The 24,035-nt window shown below is 44.0% G+C and overlaps 1 protein-coding gene across 1 annotated transcript in view; it reads left to right on the forward strand.

Annotated features, from left to right (window-relative positions):
* Window positions 1–24,035, forward strand: part of CARD11 (caspase recruitment domain family member 11) — a 687,245-nt gene that overhangs the window by 346,346 nt on the left and 316,864 nt on the right. The window contains exon 7 of the mRNA XM_075830023.1: window positions 21,486–21,611. Coding sequence (XP_075686138.1) covers window positions 21,486–21,611 — 126 coding nt within the window. The remainder of the gene's footprint in view (window positions 1–21,485; window positions 21,612–24,035) is intronic.

The following is a 24,035-nucleotide window of genomic DNA, read 5'->3' on the forward strand; positions in this document are numbered from 1 at the left end:
ACAAAGAAGGTTTTACCAGAGAAACACTACTAAATATGTATTGTCCAGATTCTTCAATTTTTAGAAATGTCCCACATGTGGCTCTAGTGCGCTCGTGGACTAAAACACAAGCCCCAGAAGCAAAGAAGCACCTAGTGCATTTTGGTCGTGCTTTTTTATTAGCATATATTTTAGGCAGCATGCCAGGTTTAGAGAGGTGTTGAGGTGCCAAAACAGTAGCAATCCCCCAAAACTGACCCCATTTTGGAAACTGCACCCCTCAAGGAATTAATTTATGGTTATTGTTACCATTTTGACCCCGTAGTTTTTTCACAGCGCGTATTTGAATTGGGCTGTGAAATTAAAAGAATAACAATTTTTCCAATAAGATGTCATTTTTGATCAGAATTTCTTATTTTCACAGGGAACAAAATGCCCCATTTTGTTGCCCAATTTGTCCTGAGTGCGGCAATACCCCATTTGTGGTGATAAACTGCTGTTTGGGCCCATGGGAGGCCTCAGAAGGAAAGGAGCGCTATGTGTTTGTTGGAGTCCAGATTTTGCTGGATTGGTTTTCGGGTGCCATGTCGCATTTGCAGAGCCTCAGAGGTATCAAAGCAATGGAAACCCACCAAAAGTGACCCCATTTTGGAAACAAAACCCCTCAAGGAATTTATTTATGGGTGTTGTGACCATTTAGACCCCACAGTTTTTTTCACAGAACTTATTTGAATTGGGCTGTGAATTTAAAAAAAAAAACTTTTTTCCAATAAGATGTAGTTTTGGCTCAAAATGTCTGATTTTCACAACGAATAAAATACCCCATTTTGTTGCCAAATTTGTCCTGAGTGCGGCAATACCCTATTTGTGGCCATAAACTGCCGTTTGGGCCCATGGGAGGTATTAGAAGGAAAGGAGCGCTATGTGTTCTTTGGAGCACAGATTTTGCTGGATTGGTTTTCGGGTGCCATGTCGCATTTACAGAGCCCCAAAGGTATCAAAGCAATGGAAACCCACCAGAAGTGACCCCATTTTGGAAACTACACCCCTCAAGGAATTCATTTATGGGTGTTGTGACCATTTAGACTCCACAGTTTTTTCACAGAATTTATTTGAATTGGGCTGTGAATTAAAAAAAATGTAATTTTTTCCAATAAGAGGTAGTTTTGGCTCAAAATTTCTTATTTTCACAAGGAATAAAATACCGCATTTTGTTGCCCAATTTGTCCTGAGTGCGGCAATACCCTGTTTGTGGTGATAAACTGCCGTTTGGGCCCGTGGGAGGGCTCAGAAGGAAAGGACCACCATGTGGCCTACTGGGAATTTTCTGGTGCTAAGTCGTGTGTGCAGAAGCCCCTGAGGTATCAGTACAGTTGAAACCCCCGAGAAGTGACCCCGTTTTAAAAACGACACCCCTTAAGGAATTCATCTAGAGGTGTAGTGAGCATTTTGACCCCACAGGTATTGTGTAAAAGATAATGTGCAGCAGTTGGTGCAGAGTGAAATTTGCAATTTTCTATACATATATGACCATTCAGTGTCCGATATATTGTGCCCAGCATGCACGACCGGAGATATACACCTCATAAACTGTAATGTTGGCTCTCCCAAGTACGGCAATACCCTACATGTGGCTGTTATCAGCTGCCTGGGCACGCAGCAGGGCTCAGAGGGGAAAGATAAGGAGGGGTAAGCTGTGCGAAGTGGATCAGAGCGAGTAAAACTGGGGTAAATTAAAAATAAAGGGATGGATGATAAATTTGAAAACACTCTTTCATACAGAGCTCTGGTTTTTCGGGACACGCGTCACATTGATATATTGTGTCCTTCCTTATCCCCCTCTTATAGCAGACTCTGCACCTCTTTTGACTTTTTCCCTTCTTGCCAGTTTGGGGAACTTCTCCTAAAAAGTGTTGCCCTGGTACGATGCCTGTGGCCCCGCTTCCAGACCACAAGTACTGTAAGGCTTCAGGACTTGATCTGACAAGTCCACCCCTCCCATGTACCTATTGTAGTCCAGGATGCAGTCTAGTTTGGGGGTCCCTGTACTGGTACCTCGTACAGGTACATGGGTACTGGTGTGGCATCTCCCTGGTCTTGTACTTGACACACAATATGTTGCTGCTAGATTGTGCCCTGCTCTCACCCCTTCTGAGTGTTTGCCCAAGCAGAGTCGTAGGGAGGCCTCTCAGGTTTCTTCTAGCAGTGCCGCATGCCGCAGGACTTCTGGAAGCGAGGCAGTTGAAGAGTGGGATGCTGGTATAAAAATTATCCAGGTAGAGGTGGTAACCCTGGTCCAGCAGTGGGTGCACCAAATCCCACACAATTTTTGTATTAACTCCCAGTAAGGGGGGGCATTCTGGGGGCTGAGAACTGGTGTCCTTCCCTTCATATATCCTAAATTTGTAGGTATACCCGGATGCACTCTCGCACAGCTTATACATCTTCACGCCATACCTTGCCCTCTTACCCGGCAGGTACTCGCGGAATTGAAGCCTCCCTTTCAAATGTACCAGGGATTCATCTATAGAAATACACTTCTCGGGGGTGAATGCTTGGGAAAACCGGGCACTGAAATGGTCTAATAGGGGTCTCCGTTTATACAAACGGTCAAAACTGGGGTCATCTCGGGGTGGGCACGGCTCATTATGAGTATAATGTAAGAAGCGAAGTATTGCCTCATTTTTATTTTATTTTTTAGTTTCCAGCTCAGTTCTGAAGTTACTTTGAGGGGCCCATATATTAGACACCCCTATCAAACACCCCATTTCAGAAACTAGACCCCTCAAAGTATTCACAACAGCATTTAAATAGTTTATTAACCCTTTAGGCGTTTCACAGGAATTTAGAGCAAAGTAGAGGTGACATTTAATTAATTTAATTTAATTTATTAGGCACCATGTCCGGTTTGAAGAGGTCTTGTGGTGCTAAAACAGTGGAAACCCCCCATAAGTGACCCCTTTTTGGAAATTAGAGACCTTGAGGAATCCATTGCAGTTTTCTTGGGGTGCATGCGACTTTTTGATCAGTTTTTATTCTAATTTTAGGTGGCGTGGTGACTAAAAAAACAGCAATTTTACTATTGTTTTTTATTCAATTTTTTTTACAGCGTTCACCGTGCGCTATAAATGACATATTCACTTTATTCTGCGGGGCGATACGATTACGGCGATACCAGATGTTTATAGTTTTATTTTATGTCTTATGGCGTTTGCACAATAAAATACATTTTGTAAAATATAATAAATTTTTTGTGTTGCCTTATTCTAAGAGCCATAACTGTTTTATTTTTCCATCAGGAAAGTCGTGCGAGGACTTATTTTTTGCGTAACGAGCTGTAGTTTCGATCAGTACCATTTTTAGGTACATGCGACTTTTTGATCTCTTTTTATTCCATTTTTTGGGAGGTGAAGTGACCAAACAATTGTGATTGTGGTACGGTTTATTATTATTTTCTCTTACGGCGTTCACCGCGCAGGATAAATAACGACATCGTTTTGTAGTTCAGGCCGTTACGGACGCGGCGATACCAATTATGTATAGTTTATTTGTTTATTTATATATTTTTATTAATAATAAAGAACTGATAAGGGAAAAAGGGGGATTTTACTTTTATTACTTTTAAATCTTTTATTTTCTTATTTTTACACAACTTTTTTTTACTTTTTTACACTTTTTTTACTTTGTCCCACTAGGGGACATGAGGGCAGGAGGCTCTGATCGCTATTCTAATACACTGCACTACATGCGTAGTGCAGTGTATTAGAGCTGTCAGCTGTTCGCTGACAGCAAGCATAGTGGGTCCTGATTTTGTCAGGACCCACTAGGCTTCCGTCGATGGCGTAGCCAGAGTCCATTGTTAGGATTCTGGTTGCCATAGTAGCCATCACGGCCCGCTATCGTGTAGCAGGCCGGCGATGGCAGCTTAACCCCTAAGAAGCCGCGATCGCTATTGAACGCGGCTTCTAAGGGGTTAATCGGCGGGGACCACCGCGATCGGTCCCTGCACACTAAGCTGTGATAGCCTGCTGTCGGAAACAGCAGGTATCACAGCTCAGACACGCGCCGGGATTAAATGGCGCCGTGTTTACTCAGGTCAGTAATAGTACTGACCTGAGCGCGAACGTTCTACTTAGCAGCGCGAAGGGGTTAAGAATGGATTCAAGCTGTCCGCTAAAAATAGTAACTGGATTCTGTTGCAATAATCTGTAGGTACCCGCATCACCTAACTGCCGCCTGGCCTCTTGTTCATACATATGGGTAGGCCACGTACCCGGTATAAATTTCTCGGCTGAATGCCTGAAAAGGCATTTTTTTAATCCCGAGAAATTTATACCGGGTACAGATGAGGAAAGAGAGGCACTTATTGCCCTGGAGGCCCTATATGAGGAAAATATAAATGGGGAGTATAGGAGGGATAAATTCCCTAAAAACTCATATAAGAAAAGTACCACGTTTCCGTCTTTCTCCCTTTGTCCGCAGGTTTCAATTTTTGTCAAATTAGTTACAGACGAGATGAGGACCATCAAAGCAAATCACAATGACAATCTGACTGAAGCAGAACCTGCTGCTCTTAGAAAGCTAAAAAATATGAAGGATATTGTGTTTAAACCTGCGGACAAAGGGGGTAACATTGTAGCGTGGCCTACCCATATCTATGAACAAGAGGCCAGGCGGCAGTTAGGTGATGCAGGTACCTGCAGATTATTGCAACAGAATCCAGTTACTATTTTTAGCGGACAGCTTGAATCCATTCTTAAGCAAGCAGTTGATAACAAACTCATTCCTATGGAGGTATATGAGGGTTTAAGAGTAAGAGAACCTAGAACTCCTACGATTTATTTTCTCCCCAAAAGTCCATAAAAATGTAATTTGCCCCCCCCCCCGGTCGACCGATTATTTCGGGGATCGGTGGGCTATGTGAGCCGATTTGCCGTTTTATTGATTATTATCTTAGACCGCATGTTGAAGCTCTCCCGTCGTATATTAGGAACTCAACAGATATATTGATATCCCTGGAAGGCTTAAAACTAGAGGAAAACATGTACATTGTGACAAGTGATGTTGAGTCATTGTACATGTCCATCAAACATGTGCATGGCTTGAGAGCATGCAGATTCTTTTTGGAAATGGGTAATCTTGGTAAAGAAATGATTGATTTTATTTTGGAACTACTTGAATTCGTGCTGTGTCACAATTTCTTTATATTTAAAGGTAAATACTATATACAGAAGTGCGGCACTGCGATGGGAGCCACTTGTGCCCCGTCGTGTGCAAATTTGTTTATGGGCTTTTGGGAGAGAAGTAATATAGAGAGTGACGACAACATATATGCGCCATCTGTGGTGTCATGGCGACGATTTATTGACGACATTTTGTTGGTCTGGCAGGCTACGGAACATGATCTTGGAGGCTTCTTGAGCTACCTAAATGAGAATGATGTCAATATTAAATTAGTAAGTAAATATAGCAATACTGCAATTGAATTTTTGGATATTCAGATTCTGATTGACACTGGTGGAAAAATCGAAACCGATATCTTCAGAAAGGAGACCTCGGTTAATGCATATCTTATGGCAGATTCCTCCCACCCTGAACATGTTATAAAGGCTATCCTGAGAGGACAGTTCCTCCGGGCGAGGCGCATTTGCTCCTCTGATCAATACTTTGAAGCTAGATCTAAAGATCTTATATCGAGATTTCAAAGAAGGGGTTATGAGGGAACTCATGTAAGACAGAAATTCCATAATGCAAAATCAAAAAAACGAGCAGATCTTCTGAAACCGAAGGTAAAGAAAGGGCCGGATGAAGTGGTAAGATTTATTTCAGGTTACAACAAACAATGGAATACAATGAGAGGTATTTTCCAGAAACATTGGGTAGTATTGAAAACAGACGGAACTTTAGCCAAAATTTTAACCCCTCAGCCGGCCAAGACACCTAGGCGCAGTCCTAATCTACGAGACATTTTGGTTCGGAGCCACTATACCCCGCCATCCACGTTTGGCTCAAAGGGACCTAGATGGGATAATGTATCATGTGGTCACTGTGGGGCCTGTGCTGTCATGGAAAGAACTGATAGCTTTGTAGGTTTGAGTGATAACCTACTCTTGGAAAGCAACGATGCAAAAACAAATAATTTTAGTTTAAAAGTGTTTTTATTGTGCAAAAGTCGTAAAACATAAAAAACCTCTATATATGTGGTATCGCCGTAATCGTACCGACCCATAGAATAAAGGTAACAGTGAACGGCGTCAATTTAAAAACAATGGTGGAATTTCAGTTTTTTTTATAATCCCCTCAAAAAAGTTAATAAAAGTTAATAAAAAAATTATATGTACCCTAAAATGGTGCTATTAAAAAGTACAACTAATCCCGCAAAAAACAAGTCCTCATACAGCTATGTAGACGAAAAAATAAAAAAGTTATAGCTCTTTGAATGCGACTATAGAAAAACGAATAAAATAGCTTGGTCATTAGGGCCTAAAATGGGCTGGTCACTAAGGGGTTAATATGAGACATATATAGGATTTCTTAATCACAGATTATGTCTTACAGTTACTATGTTTCCCAAGGGGTATTATAGGTGCTAACTAAGGCTGCAAGTAGCAGCCTGTACTGAGAGATGCCAGGCTGTGGGGAGTGCCTGTGTGCTCTGTTAGGAGTACACGTAGATTAACAGGCTGCAGGCACAAGGACCAGTGCGGCATCCCGTTAATCTACGTGGGGTGGTCGGGAAGGGGTGTCATTGTTATTGTATGCGTTTATAATAACTTTTATAGAGTATGTTAATGTTATCATCAGATGAGCATTTATTTTAAGAATTGATAAAGATTGGGTCCCCAGCAAGTGGCAACAAATTTAAATCAAAGACTTTAAGTGATGAACTCCATCACTGAGATGTGGCAGGCAGAGCCTGAGCCAATACAACATGCTTGTTATGAACTGAAGGCAGTGTCACAATTGTAAGTAGCCGTGCAGACAAGTAACTTGCCAGAGGTAGAGGATTTCAATGCGGTGGGTTTGTGGCATTATAAAACTCCACTAATCCGCCTAAGAGGGAACTCACCCAGGCTCACAGCATGAGGTTCGGTGTACAGCCTGGTGATGTATACTAACAAGCTACGGTGCCTGACAGATGAGATGGACCACACTATCCTGCAATCGTCAAAGTAAAGCAAAGGCCAAAGACCTGAGTGAACCAGTCCGCATCATACAAGTGTTCACAGTGGAAGACAAGTAAGTGACCAGGAGGTGGGTAATAATAAATCCCCCCACTGGACACGACCTGTCTGACTCCACAACTGCGTGGGGTAACCTAAGGGTGACAGTCAGTGAAGAGCAGAGGACAAAAGAAGACAGAAGAGGATGATGATGTACAGGGTGTAACGTCTATGGCCACGGCCCATCGTTCTGACTTACCCCTCGACGGCCATGGCCACGGATGTCTGTGTTCTCTGCAGCGTCGTTCCCCAGTGAGGCGCCAGCACTCACTTCCGGGTCTTAAAGGGCCAGTGCGCGCATAATTGCAGGGAGTCTGCAATCTAGCCCAGAATGCCACTGGACTATAAAAAGGGCTCTGCCCTCTTGTTCTTTGCCTGAGCGTTGTTCGTTACCCAAAGTTTGTTTTGCAAATGGTCTCCTAGTGTCTTCCAGTTCCCAAGTGTTCCCTGTTCCTGTATCCTGTGCTATCCTCGTCTAGTGCTGTGCTGAGCTGTTGTCGTGTTGTGCTGTATTCCACGCCTGTTCCGCTACTCCATGCCTGACGTCTGCCTGCTGCCTGGTCCCAGCCGAGCCTGCCTTGCTACTGTCTACATTGCCTCAGGTACCCTTTCTGGACTATAGACTCTGTACTATACCTGTTGGCCAGCTGCCATCCGGTTCCGCGGTACGGCCCAGTGGGTCCACACCCCGCATCGTGACAGTATGCTCAGGACATGGACCCCGCTGGTCAATTCAAGGGCATGTCACCCTCCCATGCAGGTGGACCTGCAGGATCTCCGAGCAAGACAGGATCAATTTCTTGCGTCAGTGAACTCCGTGGCACAGCAGCTAGGGATGCTAGCAGCTTCACTTCCTGCCTCTATGCAAGCTCCTCAGATGGACCCTCCTACTACACCTCCTGGCAGTTTCGGTTCGGATCCTCGTTTCTCGCTGCCATTACCTTCTTTGTTCTATGGAGATGCAAGTACGTGCTGGGGGTTTCTGAACCAATGCTATATCCATTTTACCCTGCACGCCCGAGCCTTTCCGTCGGATGGAACCAAGATAGGCTTCATCGCGTCTCTAATTGCCGGCAAAGCCCTGGCATGGGCAAACCCTATCTGGGAACGTCAGGGACCCGAGATCCAAGACTTCCAGGGGTTCGTGCGGTTATTCTGGACTGTTTTCGAGGAGCCAGGACGAGTCTCATCGGCAGCCACTGCTATCTTTAACCTTCGCCAGGAGGACACCTCCGTGAGTGAATACACCATCCAGTTCCGAACTCTGGCAGGAGAACTGTCCTGGAACAATGAGGCCTTGGTGGCATCCGTTTGGTATGGTCAATCGCCCGAGATCAAGGACGAACTTGCTGCTCGAGAACTGCCACCTGCCTTGGACGACCTGATTCTGCTTGCCACTCGGGTGGACATAAGGCTGAAGGAGAGATCTCATGAGGTTCATCAGGAGAGACGGCTACCTAGACTGGCACCCAACTTCCAGCAACCCCTCTTGCCTCCTTCCACTGCTTTGCTCTAGGTTCCGATGCAAGTGGATATGCTAAAATTGTCCATCCAGGAGAAACAGCGCAGGCGCACCTCTGGACTCTGTATATATTGCGGCCTCGCTGGCCATGTTGTGCGTCTGTGCCCTCAGAAGCAAAAAAAAACCAGCGCCTAGGTTTGGTTGGAGAGACAACCCTGGGCGCTACTGCATTTAGTCGAGAACTCTCCTCCAAACTGCTCATTCCCGTGACCATCATTGCTGGCGAGAGGCCCCATCTGTTCTCTGCCTACCTGGACTCTGGCTCTGCAGCCAATTTCATCTGCCAAGACCTTGTGGATCTTCTTCAGTTGCCAACTGTCCTGCTGGAAAGGCCGTTGATCGTTGCCTCGGTAGATGGACATTGCCTGACACAGTTTTGACTGTAACCAAGCCGTTAAGACTTCAAGTGGGAACTGTTCATTTGAAGCTCATCTCTCTGTTTGTCCTGTCCAAGGCCGTCAACCCCATGCTGCTGGGTTTGCCTTGGCTCCGTCTAAACTCCCCAGTCCTGGACTGGAACTCTGGAGAGGTTCTCCAGTGGGGCCCCAAGTGTCTCGACCGCTGTCTGTGTCATATCCAGCCACCACAGTCTCCTCCGCTTCAGTCATTGGCAGGGTTTCCTTCTTGTTACTCTATGTTCTCTGATGTCTTCGATAAGAAAGAAGCTGAGACCTTGCCGCCACATCGAGCATATGATTGTCCGATCGACTTGGTTCTTGAATCATCCCCTCCTCGTGGTAGAGTGTACCCTCTCTCCTTGCCAGAGACCTAGTCTATGTCTGCCTACATTAAAGAGAATTTGGAGAGGTGCTTCACTCGTAAATCCTCATCCCAGGCCGGAGCCGGGTTTTTCTTTGTCAAGAAGAAGGATGGATCCCTCCAACCCTGCATTGACTACCAAGGCTTCAACCAGATCACGGTGATGAACAGGTACCCATTGCCTTTGATTTCGGAACTGTTTGATCACATACGGGGGGCAAATTTTTTTTCTAAACTGGACCTGCGGGGGGACTACAATCTGATCCAGATTCGTCAAGGTGACGAGTGGAAGACTGCTTTTAATACTCGTGATGGGCACTATAGATACCTGGTTATGCCCTTCGGCCTGTGTAACGCCCCCGCAGTGTTTCAAGAATTTCTCAATGACATTTTTCATGATCTCCTTTATGTTTGTGTTGTGATGTATCTTGATGACATTTTGATTTTTTTCCCCAGATCCAGTAACTCACCAGACTCATGTCCGCCAGGTGTTGCTTCGTTTAAGAGAGAATCATCTTTATGCCAAGCTGGAAAAGTGTGTTTTGAAAGAAAGTCTCTTCCCCTCCTGGGCTATATAATTTCTGATCAGGGTCTCAAGATGGACCCTGAGAAGGTAAAGGCTGTCCTGGAGTGGCAACGCCCCCAAGGCTAAAGGACCATACAGCGCTTCCTGGGATTCGCCAACTTGTACTGGCTGTTCATTCCCAACTTCTCATCTTTGACAGCTCCCATCTCTACCCTCACTAAAAAGGGTATGAACGCAAAAGTGTGGACTCCGGAGGCAGAAGCCGCATTTGAATCCTTAAAAAAAGACTTCACGTCAGCCTCTATTCTTCATCACCATGATGTGTCCCTACAGTTTTCGTTAGAGGTGGACGCTTCCTCTGTCGGTGCTGGTGCACTGTTGTTTCAGAAAGGTTCAAAGGGCAAGACTGTGGTATGTGGCTACTATTCTAAGCTGTTTTCTTCCGCAGAGATCAACTACTCGATTGGGGATCGGGAGTTACTGGCCATCAAGCTGGCTCTGCAGGAGTGGAGACTTTTACTTGAAGGCTCAGTCCATCCTATCCTAGTCTTCACGGATCACAAGAACCTGACTTACCTACAGACGGCCCAGCGGTTGAATCCTCGTCAAGCCAGGTGGTCGTGGTTCTTTGCTCGGTTCTGGTTTAAACTTCAATACCGACCTGCCGACAAGAATGTGAGGGCCGATGCCTTGTCTAGGTCATTTGAAACAGAGGACACTGTGGAGTTCCCACAGAATATTATTGATCCTTCCTGTATCTTCTCTGTAAACCCTCTGCAGGTTAGAGACATTCCTCCGGGAAGGACTTTTTTGCGTCTGGCAGACAGAGGAAGAATCCTTCGCTGGGGTCACAGTTCCAAGCTGGAAGGTCACGCGGGTGCTCGTAAGACACAAGATCTAATCGCCCGCCAGTTCTGGTGGCCCATGCTGCCCAAAGACGTCATGGACTTTGTCTCCTCATGTACGGTATGGGCAGCAAATAAAGTTGCCCACTCCAGAGCAGCTGGCCTGCTCCAAACCCGCTGCCTATGCCCGTCGCTCCCTGACAACATGTTGCAATGGACTTTGTCACGGATCTCCCTCTCTCTGCAGGTTGCAGTGTGATCTGGGTGGTGGTGGATCGATTTTCTAAAATGGCTCATTTTGTTCCCTTGACTGGTCTGCCTTCTGCTGCGTGATTGGTCGGCCTCTTCATTCAACACATCTTCCTTCTGCACGGCTTGCCTCTGCATATTGTCTCGGACCGAGGGGTCCAGTTCACCTCGAAGTTTTGGAGAGCACTCTGCGGCCTCCTCGGTGTAAAGTTAGACTTCTCTTCGGCCTATCATCCCCAATCCAATGGGCAATTCGAGAGGGTTAACCAGATTATGGAGAACTATTTGCGTCACTTTGTTTCCAGACGGCATGATAACTGAGTGCAGCTGCTCCCGTGGGCAGAGTTCTCCTACAATAACCACAGTAGTGAGTCCACCACCTCCAGTCCATTCTTCATCGTCTAAGACCAACACCCTCAACTACCTCTTCCTGTCTCTACTATGTCCCAGGTATCTGCAGCTGACTCTACCTTCAGGGACTTTCTGCAAATATGGCAACAGACCCGATCTTCTATCCTGCTGGCGGTGGTCCACATGAAGAGAAAGGCAGATACAAGAAGACGGGTTCCTCCTCAGTTTCTTCCAGGTACGAGGGTCTGGTTGTCTTCAAAGAATATCCGGCTGAGGGTGCCGTCCTGCAAATTTGCCCCTAGGTTCGTCAGACCCTTCGAAATCCTGCTACAGATTAACCCGGTGTTTTACAAACTGCGGCTGCCTACTACCCTCAAGATCCCTAACTCCTTCCATGTCTCCTTGCTGAAGCCCATGGTCCTAAACCACTACTCCAGGACTCCTAGTTCCACAGTGGCCCCTGGTGGCTCGTCAGGGACTTTCGAAGTTAGGGAGATTCTGGCCACCAAGAAGGTGGGAGGAAGGACATTTTATTTAGTGGATTGGAGGGTGTTCGGTCCAGAAGAAAGGTCTTGGGAGCCAGAGGAGAACATCGATGCCCCTGTGCTTGTGAGGAAGTTTCTCTCCGGCTCTGGTCACAAGAAGAGGGGCGTAAGAGAAGGGATACTGTAACGTCTATGGCCATGGCCCGTCGTTCTGACTTACCCCTCGACAGCCGTGGCCATGGACGTCTGTGTTCTCTGCAGCGTTGTCCACCAGTGAGGCGCCGGCACTCACTTCCTGGTATTGAGACTGTCTCCCGCACGGTCTTAAAAGGCCAGTGCACGCATAATTGCAGGAAGTCTGCAATCTAGCCCAGAATGCCACTGGACTATAAAAAGGGCTCTGCCCTCTTGTTCTTTTTCTGAGCTTTGTTTGTTACCCAAAGTTTGTCTTGCAAATGGTCTCCTAGTGTCTTCCAGTTCCCAAGTGGTCCCTGTTCCTGTATCCTGTATCCCGTGCTATCCTGGTCTAGTGCCGTGCTGAGCTGCTGTCATATTGTGCTGTATTCCACGCCTGTTCCGCTACCCCACGCCTCACGTCTGCCTGCTGCCCGGTCCCAGCCGAGCCTGCCTTGCTACTGTCTACATTGCCTCAGGTACCCTTTCTGGACTATAGACTCTGTACTATACCTGTAGGCCAACTGCCATCCCACTACGCGGTATGGCCCAGTGGGTCCACACCCCGCATCGTGACACAGGGCTTGTGAATGCACTGATGGGACCCAAACCACAGGGGAAATACTGAGATTGGCGGCGATAGCATTATTTCATTAGTTGTGGCCCTATTGTTTATATTGTTTGAGGTTTATAATCATGTGTGTAAATATGCCATGGTACTCTGAATAATAACTTAAGGTGTTTTATTATGTGGAGTTACGAGGTGAAGGTCACTGGTTGTTGTCACTCATAAGTAAGAAGTACATGGCTGCAATGAGAACCCTGAGGTTATGTTACCTGGGTATCTTTAGGTTTGAGGAAAGATGCTGCCCACAACCTGTTATATCTGCAGTGGTAATAGTCCCATTAGGACAGTAAGTGACAATGCAACACAATTATTGCGACCAATATATGTGCCGTGGCAGGACAAGTTTGCATTATTGCCAACATTAGTAGGTTTATTAGTAAAGAATGCGCATAATATAGAGAAATTAGCTGCAATATTTGACAATGTTGGCCATGATTGCATCCAGAAATACTGTTTAACCCCTAGGTGCACCACAACGCAACTGTACGTTCTGGTGGCCAGTGTCTTAGTGCACGAGGACGTACAGTTACTGCACCGTTCCCGGTGCACACTGTCGGGGACAGTGTGCACGTGCACCGGGAACAGGGAGGCCAACTGTCCCTGACAGCTGACACACCACTGTTGCCGATCAGCGGCTCATTTTCGCAGATTTCGGCAATTAACCCCTTAAATGCAGTGATCTACGCATTTTAGGGGTTTCTAGCACATCAGCATACCTCACAATGAAATCGTGAGGTTTGCAGATGGCTAGAATGGTGACCGGAGGCCAAGTAATGGCCTCTGTGTCTGCCATGTATGGTAGCCTATCAGGACCAGCCTCCTGATATACTTCCTGTTAGAATGACAGGAAGACACTGTGTTGTTCCCGATGAACAATGTCGGTGACAGTGTGCATCGGAAATTGGGAGGTCAGCTGTCCACAATAGCTGACATTCCACTGTTGCTGATCAGTGGCTCATCGCCGCTGAATTCGGCAATTAACCCCTCAAATGCGATGCTCGATTGCGATTGCCGCATTTAGGGGGTTTGTAGCACATCAGAAGCCCCCATGCAATTGTGGGGGTTGCTGATGCTTGTGATGGCGTCTGCCATGTATGCCAGCCTCTAGCTGGTCCTCGTAGACTTACTGTCAGAGTGACTGTGACGTCACACTGACAGTTGGAATACATTACACTACCTAGGTAGTGTAGTGTATTCTAACAGCGATTAGAGCTTCAGGTCAGAAGAGAAAGTGTAAAAAGTGAAAAAATGTTAAAAAAAGTTAATAAAAATGTTTTACAAAAGTGTAAAAATAAAAGATTTTTTTTTCCTACAAGTCTCTCATTATAGGAAAAAAATGAAAACGTTGAAAAACAGTACACATATTTGGTATCACCATGTTCGTAACAACCAAAACGATAAAATTTTAATGTTATTTTTCCCGCATGGTGAACACCGCAAAAAAATAAATGAAAAAAATGCCAGAATCACTATTTTTTGGTCACCACCCCTCCCAAACTATAAAATAAAAAGTGATCAAAAAGTCGCATGTACCCCAAAATAGTATCAATAAAATTACAACCCATCCCACAAAAAACAAGCCCTTACACAGCTTTTTTGACTAAGGCTGGGTTCACACGACCTATTTTCAGACGTAAACGAGGCGTATTTTGCCTCGTTTTACGTCTGGAAATACGTCTCAAATACGTCGTCAAACATCTGCCCATTACTTTCTATGGGTAGAACGCTGTATTGTCCACACGACGCGTAATTTTATGCGTCGTACGGCAATTACGATGCGTAAAATTACGCCTCGTAAAAAGAAGTGCAGGACACTTCTTTGGACGTTTTTGGAGCTGTTTTCTCATAGACTCCAATGAAAACAGCTCCAAAAACGGACGTAAAAAACGCAGTGAAAACGTCGTGAAAACGCCGCGAAAAATGCGAGTTGGTAAAAAAACGTCTGAAAAGCAGGGTCTGTTTTCCCTTGAAAACAGCTCTGGATTTTCAGACGTTTTTGTTGACTACGTGTGAACATACCCTGAAAATAGGGCTACAATACGTCGGCAAACATCTGCCCATTCATTTGAATGGGTTTGCCGACGTACTGTGCAGACGACCTGTTATTTACGCGTCGTCGTTTGACAGCTGTCAAACGACGACGCGTAAAAATACAGCCTCGTCAAAAGAAGTGCAGGACACTTCTTTGGACGTTTTTGGAGCTGTTTTCTCATAGACTCCAATGAAAACAGCTCCAAAAAGGACGTAAAAAACGCCGCGAAAACGGCGCGAAAAACGCAGCGAAAAATGCGAGTTGGTCAAAAAACGTCTGAAAAGCAGGGTCTGTTTTCCCTTGAAAACAGCTCTGGATTTTCAGACGTTTTTGGTCACTACGTGTGCACATACCCTAAAAAATAAAAAAGTTATGGCTCTCAGAATATGACAGAGAAAATATTTTTTTTAACTAACAAGTGATATTATTGTGCAAAAGCTGCAAAACATAAAAAAAACTATATACGTATGGTATTGCCGTAATCGTACCGACCTACAGAATTAAGTAAAACAGTAATTTTTAGCTCATAATGAACGCCGTATGAAATAGAGAATTTAAAATGCCAAAATCACAGTTTTTTGGTCACCAAAGCTCTAAATAACACTTAAAAAAAGGTAATCAAAAAGCTACATGTACAAAAAATGGTACAAAAGAAAACCTACAGCTCATCCCCCCAAAAATATGCCCTCACACCACTCAATCGACCAAAAAATAAAAAAGGTATGGCTCTCAGAATATGTTGATACAAAACAATTTTTTTTTAACAAATAGTTTTGTCTTTGTAAAAGTAGTAAAATATATAAAAAAAACTATATACATTTAGTGTCACCGTAATCGTATTGACCCGCAGAATAAAGTTAAGTTGTCAATTTTACTGCACGGTGAAAGCGGTAAAAACAAAAACCAAAAAACAATGGAGGAATCACCGTTTTTTCCAATTTCACCACGCAAAGAATTTTATTTTCGGTTTCCCAGTACATTATATGGTACTTTAAATAGTGTCAATAGAAACTACAACTCTTCCCGCAAAAAATAAGCCCCCACACCGCTCTATTAATGGAAAAATAAAAAAAAGTTATGGCGTTTGGAAGGCGGGGAGTGAAAACTAAAATGGAAAAGCAAAAAAGAATCAGTCCTGCAAAGGTTAATTAATTTCTATTAAAAAAAAACTATTATTACCACATGTGGGGTATTGTCATACTCGGGAGAGATTGCGTTACAATTTTGGGTGGCTTTTTCTACTTTATCCCTTGTGAAAATGAAAAAAAATGCAAATATTTTAATGGACAAAAATGTTGATAATCATTTTCACGGCCTAATTGCACTAAATTCTGCAAAAAACCTCTGTGGTCTAAATGCTCACTATACCCCTAGAAAAATTCCTTGATGGGTGTAGTTTCCAAAATAAGTAACTTTTGGGAAGTTTCCACTGTTTTGGCACCACAAGACCTCTTCAAACCTGACATGGTGTTTAAAATATAAACTAAAAAAAAAAGCAGACCCCAAAATCCACTAGGTGCTCTTTTGCTTCTGAGGCCGGTGTTTCGTTTTTTTAGGACACTAGGGCCACATGTGTGATATTTCTAAAAACTGCAGAACCTGGGCAATAAATATTGATTGTGTTTCCCTGGTAAAGCCTTCTGTGTTACAGGAAAAAAATGTATTACAAATGAATTTCGGCAAAGAAAAATTAAATTTGTAAATTTCCCCTCTACTTTGCTTTATTCTCTGTGAAACGCGTAAAGGGTTAAGAAACTTTCTGAATGCTGTTTTGAATACTTTGAGGGGTGCAGTTTTTAAAATGGGGTGATTTATTGGGGGATTCTAATATATAAGGCCCCCAAAACCACTTCAAAACTAAACTGGTACCTGTAAAAATAGCCTTTTGACATTTTCTTGAAAATGTGAGAAATTGCTGCTAAAGTTCTAAGCCTTGTAACATCATAGAAAAATAAAAGGACGTTCAAAAAATGATGCAAACATAAAGTCGACATATGGGAAATGTTAACTATTGACTATTTTGTGTGGTATTACTATCTGTTTTACAAGCAGATACAATTAAATTTAGAAAAATGCACATTTTTGCAAATGGTCTCAAAATGTTGGTGTTTTTCACTAATAAATATTGAATTTATCGACCAAATTTTTCCACTAACATAAAGAACAATATGTCACGAGAAAACAGTCTCAGAATCGCTTGGATAGGTAAAAGCATTCCCAAGTTATTACCACATAAAGTGACAAGTCAGATTTGAATAAATCGGCTGTGCCACAAGGCCAAAACAGGCTGCGTCCTAAAGGGGTTAAAAACAAACCTTAGCTAGAAAGATTATAGAAAATACATTTCAGAGGCAAAGTATATATAGTCACAGTATATAGACAAATCAAGTGTAGGAGCAGCACTATGATTCCTTGCCTGTTAAGGCTGGTGCTCAGCTTTCAAACAGGGAGTGACCTCTCCCTGCACCAACGTGTATCCAAAAAAGAGAGATAGAAGCAGCACTCAAAAAAACTCTGGTTTATTCATCCAGCATCCACTGCAACGTTTCACCTTCTCTATGAAGGCTTTTTCAAGTCAGACTTGAAAAAGCCTTCATAGAGAAGGTGAAACGTTGCAGTGGATGCTGGATGAATAAACCTGTAACGACGGGGGTAGGGAAACGAACAAGTGAGCCCTAATCTACCCGCCACTCTGTCCCTGCCTACTTGCAACGACCCGCCCTAGGCGACGGGGTACAACTGGGCGGCGGTCCCTACGCTCAGTAAGTGCACGAGACAACATACAAGGGAATACAAAGCAAAGGGAAAGGGGCAGTTGCCCACGGCAACACCGTGAGCAACAGAGTGGTGAACGAGCCAAGTCAAACCAGGAGAGCACGAGGTACCAAACGCAGAGCAGGAGAGTAGTCAGTAAGCCAGGGTCAGTATGGAGCAGGATCAAATAGTTAGGAGCTGTAGCTGGGCCAGGAAACCACACGGAAAGAATCACAAGCAAGGGAGGAACAGGAAAGGCAGGTATAAATAGACAGAGGGCGGGAGCTAGCTCCATCTGGCCAGGCTGCGATAGGCTCTCCCACTCCTAAGCCTGCCATCCTGAGTGGTGGAAGATGGAGTCAGTCTCAGAGACGTAGATTCAGGTGTAGACTGATTACCTATGGGAGTTAACCCCGAAGCTGTGCCTGGCAGATCTTTTACAAAACCAGAGTTTTTTTGAGTGCTTCTTCTATCTCTCTTTTTTGGATATAGTCACAGTATACATATATGTAGCATAAGCATATAATAATGGCAATTGATTATTAGCAAAAGGTATAATGATTACTTTTCTTTATCACAACCAATCTGTGTATCCGTAGGCTATGGTTGGATCATAACTAAAAGCAGCATCGTGCAATAAAGCCCACTCATTAGCACGCTGAACAACATGAGCTCTCCATCAGCTTGCTTTCTGGCCTGGGTCTGGGTAGGAGTCTCTGCACTTCTGCGAGCCACCTGTCTGATCTGTTGCTGAGAAAATCGGGCCTGACTTTGCTGAGGAATTTCAGCAGCTCAAGCAGTAGTATGACACATTTGATCAGCTTGCAGTTCCGCCTCTGTTGCAGTCTCTGCAGCTCGTGATGCTCCTCCTGGCCATTGGAGACTTATTGCCAAATGATGATGTTCTCTTTAGCCGCATTTTGCAAATTGAAGTTAACGGTTAGTTGACTTCACATATGCTAAATTTAGATCCTGAAGGTGTAGTAGGTGGTTTAGAAGCCAAGTACAATAGAGTTTAGAAATGTAAACTCCAATATGCTAAACCGCAAGCAAGTATGATGGTGGATGGGGTGATGTCCCTGCCTTCTTCCCTCCTTAGGAGCACTAGACTGGGCTGTGCCTTATCCCCGTTGCTCTTTGCATTTGCAATAGTGCCATTGGCCATACAAATTAGGGACAGTATGGCTATTTAGGGTTTCAAGTAGGGAACAATGGAAAATAAAGTGGCATTATATGCCGATAATATGCTGTTGTTTTTGGAGGATGTAAACTCCTACATGGGAGGAGTGATGGGGTTGATTAAAAAAAATGGATATTTTTCAGGACTAAAAATAAATTGGGGAAAATTTTGGGGAAAATTTAATCTTAACATTAAGGGAAAGGTCGAGATATGAGTGTTAGAAGAGGATTCAAAGTTTAAGTATTTAGAGGTGCACATGTCACAGTGAGTAGAGGGTTACATTCGATTAAATATCTCACCCAGAAGAATCATCGAGGGAGATAGTGCAGTATCCTCTGATGGTCTCGTATAGGGCCACACACAGGGTCTCTCAATTCTTTATTCTGCACAGATTACATCATACACCAGCCTTTCTTAAGAAAGTAGGATTATTAGAATCAGATAAGTGTCAAAGGTGCACCTGATTTGGAAATGTCCTAAACTTTTTAGATATTGGTCAGAAATATTAAAAATGATTAATAATGCCTTTGGAATACAGTTAAATCTTGACCCAGTAGCTTATATACCGGACGCGGTAAAACATCTGGGATTGCAAGGGCTTAAAAAGAGGGCAATAACTAGGTTATTGTTCCAGGCTAGACTACAGATACTAAAAAACTGCGATGTATGGAGATAAGAGTCAGGGGCATAAGTTTTCTGAAACATGGAATGTATGGGAAACCAATAAAGGAAGATAGTAGTTAGCTGGATGTCTAACAACTCAGGCGTTTGACTGAAAGTTGGGTGTGGATTGGAATGCTTTGGGTGTTTTTTTTCCCCCTCCTATACGTGTGAAGTGGGTGGTGGGGGACGTAAGTGATGTGTTTTTATTTTTGTATTGTCATTTATTTGTATTTTGAAACCCCATTTGGTGGATTTGGATGAGTGGTTTTATGGTATTATTCTGGAAAGTGTTATTTAAATAAATTTTCATTTTTTTGAAGAAAAAAAAAGTGAAATCAAAATCTTATGGCTCGAGTGGCTTTAAAGAGGCTCTGTCACCAGATTTTGCAACCCCTATCTGCTATTGCAGCAGATAGGCGCTGCAATGGAGATTACAGTAACGTTTTTATTTTTAAAAAACGAGCATTTTTGGCCAAGTTATGACCATTTTCGTATTTATGCAAATGAGGCTTGCAAAAGTACAACTGGGCGTGTTGAAAAGTAAAAGTACAACTGGGCGTGTATTATGTGCGTACATCGGGGCGTGTTTACTACTTTTACTAGCTGGGCATTCTGATGATAAGTACATACACTTCTCTTCAGAACGCCCAGCTTCTGGCAGTGCAGATCTGTGACGTCACTCACAGGTCCTGCATCGTGTCGGCACCAGAGGCTACAGTTGATTCTGCAGCAGCATCAGCATTTGCAGGTAAGTAGCTACATCGACTTACCTGCAAACGCCGATGCTGCTGCAGAATCATCTGTAGCCTCTGGTGCTGATGTGTCCTCGCTCGTCTGACATGATGCAGGACCTGTGAGTGACGACACAGCGTGATCTCTGGAGAACACGGCTGTGTCTGCACTGCCAGAAGCTGGGCGTTGTGAAGAGAAGTGGATAATACTTCTATACACAACGCCCAGCTAGTAAAAGTAGTAAACACGCCCCGATGTACGCACATAATACACGCCCAGTTGTACTTTTACTTTTCAACACGCCCAGTTGTACTTTTGCAAGCCTCATTTGCATAAATACAAAAATGGTCATAACTTGGCCAAAAATGCTCGTTTTTTAAAAATAAAAACGTTACTGTAATCTACATTGCAGCGCCTATCTGCTGCAATAGCAGATAGGGGTTGCAAAATCTGGTGACAGAGCCTCTTTAAAGAGACTCTGTCACCAGATTATAAGTGCCCTATCTCCTACATAATCTGATTGGCGCTGTAATGTAGATAACAGCAGTGGTTTTTATTTTGAAAAACGATCATTTTTGAGCAAGTTATGAGCTAGTTTAGATTTATGCGAATGACTCTCAATGGACAACTGGGCATGTTTTTACTTTTTACCAACTGGGCGTTGTACAGAGGAGTGTATGAGGCTGACCAATCAGTGACTAATCAGTGTCCTACACTTCTCATTGTTCCAGCCCAGCATGATCCACAGCACGGTGTGATTGTGCAGTGAAAGAAGTAAACATGCCCAGTTGCTTAAAACACAATACACGCCCAGTTGGAAATAAGAGAAAACACACCCAGTTGTCCATTAGAAAGGCTCATTTGCATAAATATAAAATTGCTCATAATTTAGCCAAAAATGATCGTTTTTAAAAAAAATCAAAAAACGTTACTGTTATCTACATTGCAGCGCCGATCACATGCAATAGGAGATAGGGATTTGATAATCTGGTGACAGAGCCTCTTTAAGCCTCCACTGCACTTGGTTTTATTAATCAAGACTTCTTAGTGGGTCCAAAGGATGCCACTGAAGTCAGATCTATCAACTGGCGGTTTCCGCCCCTTCATGATTCAACACTGTTAATGCCAGATAAAAACATCTGTACTATAAAAGGGGATGCCTGTATTCACTTTTATAGTATTGTATCTTGATCCTGTGATAATGGCTGATAACAGCAACAACGGCATGGTCGAGAGCTTTACAAAAACCTAATGTACCTATGTGCCAAATTTGGGGGTCAAATGGTTCAGGCATTTGGATGCCTATAGAAGACAGACAAACAGACATTAGCATTTATAGTATAAATTTGATGAATTAATTCTTACCCATTTTTTATTCTATAGTACTTGGAGGAGAAAGAAGACTTGGAGTTAAAGTGTTCTACTCTGGCAAAGGACTGTGAGATGTACAAACACCGCATGAACACTGTTATGGTACAGTTAGAGGAAGTAGAGAAGGAACGGGATCAGGTACCAACGTCATTCATTTTATAGTACAAATTAAAAGTAGTAATTTTAGAAAGTATCTCATGATACAAAAGCATGCCCATGAGTGCTACACAAACACAGTAGAGGCAGCCATTTTGTTCCTGTGATATGACAGTCTGATATGACAACCTATCTAGTGTTAAATCAGCAGTGATGAGAGAATTTGGTGCTGAAGGCTAATGAGTGCACACTCCCTGTCTGAGGAGCCCTTTTAAATATTTGTGGTATTGTTCTTGTCACCGATGTTCATGAGTTTAGAATAGTTGTAGATTTTAGATGACTTTTTGTTATATGTTTTTGTTTTTTTTTGCTTTCCATAGCTATGGAATACCTCTATCAGTTCAAACAGTATCCAGTGCAAATCTCTTCAACCCCAGACATTTACTCGATGGGTGCACTGCAGTCATCTGCAGCAAAAACAAGCATTTACATTGCAGTTACCTGCAGATATTACCTGATCACATTTGCTGCAGCAAATTTGAGTCAGTAGACAAGGTGAAATGTTGTCTAAAGTGGGCAACCACTTTAGTTTTGTCAAGGATTATCAAGTTGTTTAACGTCTTTCCTCTTTCCTCATCTGTTGACAAGAAGTATCATGAGATAAACCTATCACTGATCTAGAAAACTCTTGTCACATGTACTAGGGGTTTATGTACACAGTTTATGCAGTTTTTTTTATTAAATTTAATTGCAACTTTGAAAGGTTGCTCTATAAACATGAAAGACAGGTTTCTCTCTCCCTGTAGCATTATCTCAGCTCTGTAGTCCAATAAGACTAGGTATACACACAGGGCCGGCCTTAGGATAGATAATGCCAGGTGCAAAATTATAATGCCCTATATAGTGTCCCCACACAGTATAATGCCCCTTTAGTGCCCCCCATACAGTATAATAATAACATTTAATAATATAATAAATTATAACCCCGTCAATGACACAGTATTTTGTCCTCTAATTGTGCCCACACAGTATTATGCCCCCTAAGTGCCACACACAGTATATTGCCCCCTGTAGTACCCCTACACAGTATAATGTCCGCTTAGTGGCCCCCACACAGTATAATTCCCTCCTCCCCTGGCTGCCACACACAGCCCCCCTTGCAGATAGTGCCCCCTGTAGATTGTGCCATATAGCCTTCCTGTAGACAGTGCTATATTCCCCCAACTCCTCCTTGTAGATGATGCCATCAGCCCCACCTCCCCCTTGTAGACAGTGCCATACATCCCCGCACCTCCCCCTTGTGAACAATAAATACATCCCCCCACCTCCCCCATGTAGATCGTGCCATACAACCCCCCACCTCCCTCATGTAGACAGTGTCATACAACCCCATACTTCCCCCTTGTAGACAGTGCCATACAGCCCCCCACCTCCCCCTTGTAGACAGTGCCATACAGCCTCCCACTTCCCCCTTGTAGACAGTGCCATACAGTCCCCCACCTCCCCCTTGTAGATCGTGCCATACAGCCCACCACCTTCCTCATGCAGATAGTGACATACAGCCTCCCCCCTCCCCCTTGTAGACAGTGTCCCCAAACAAATTTTTTTTTACTCGCCTAGGCCCCATTCCCACAATGAACTGAGCTTCTCAACGACATGATCCTTGTGTAGGCCGGCGTGATCCTGTAGCGTAGTACAGAGTTCCCTAACCATTTCTAAATCTACCTGTTTGTTTAGAGGAAGACCAAAAACAGCTAAAAAAAAAAACTACGCTCTTAGGGTATGTACACACAGTGTTTTATGTAAGACAAAAAAAATCTGAATTGAATTGACAGCGTTGTTTAAACTTTTTTTTTTGCGTTGTTTTTAAGCCGTTGAAGTTAAGCCTCCTATTAATTTTAATTGGAGGTCAGAGGTGGAAACCACTTTAAGACCATCAGCCCCCACTCACGGTAAAATGACCATCAGTCCACCACTCACAGTAAATTGACCATCAGCCCCCACTCACAGTAAAATGACCATCAGCCCCCCCTCACAGTAAAATGACCATCAGCCTGCCACTCACAGTAAAATGACCATCAGCCTGCCACTCGCAGATTCCCCCTGTAGATAGTGCCACACAGCCCCCTTGTAGGTACTGCCACACAGCCCCTGCAGATAGCCCCACTGTAGCTCCCTAAAGGAGCGGAAGTCCCCTGTGGCCAGGGAATCCGATCCTGGAGCGCTCGGCTTGAAGTCTCAGTCCATATATGGACAGTGACATCAGGGGCAACTCCTGAAGCAGAATCCCCATGCACAGCGTTGCCGATGCTGTGACCGAGGATTCCACTCCAGGAGAAGCCCCTGTTGTCTGTGTCCATTTATGGACAGTGACCATTGATGGACAGTGACGTCAAGGGCTTCTCCTGGAGTGGAATCCCCGGTCACAGCGTCGGCAATGCTGTGGACAGGGATTTTGCTTCAGGA

This window comes from Rhinoderma darwinii, chromosome 6, assembly GCF_050947455.1.
Source record: "Rhinoderma darwinii isolate aRhiDar2 chromosome 6, aRhiDar2.hap1, whole genome shotgun sequence".
Taxonomy (NCBI): Eukaryota; Metazoa; Chordata; class Amphibia; order Anura; family Rhinodermatidae; genus Rhinoderma; species Rhinoderma darwinii.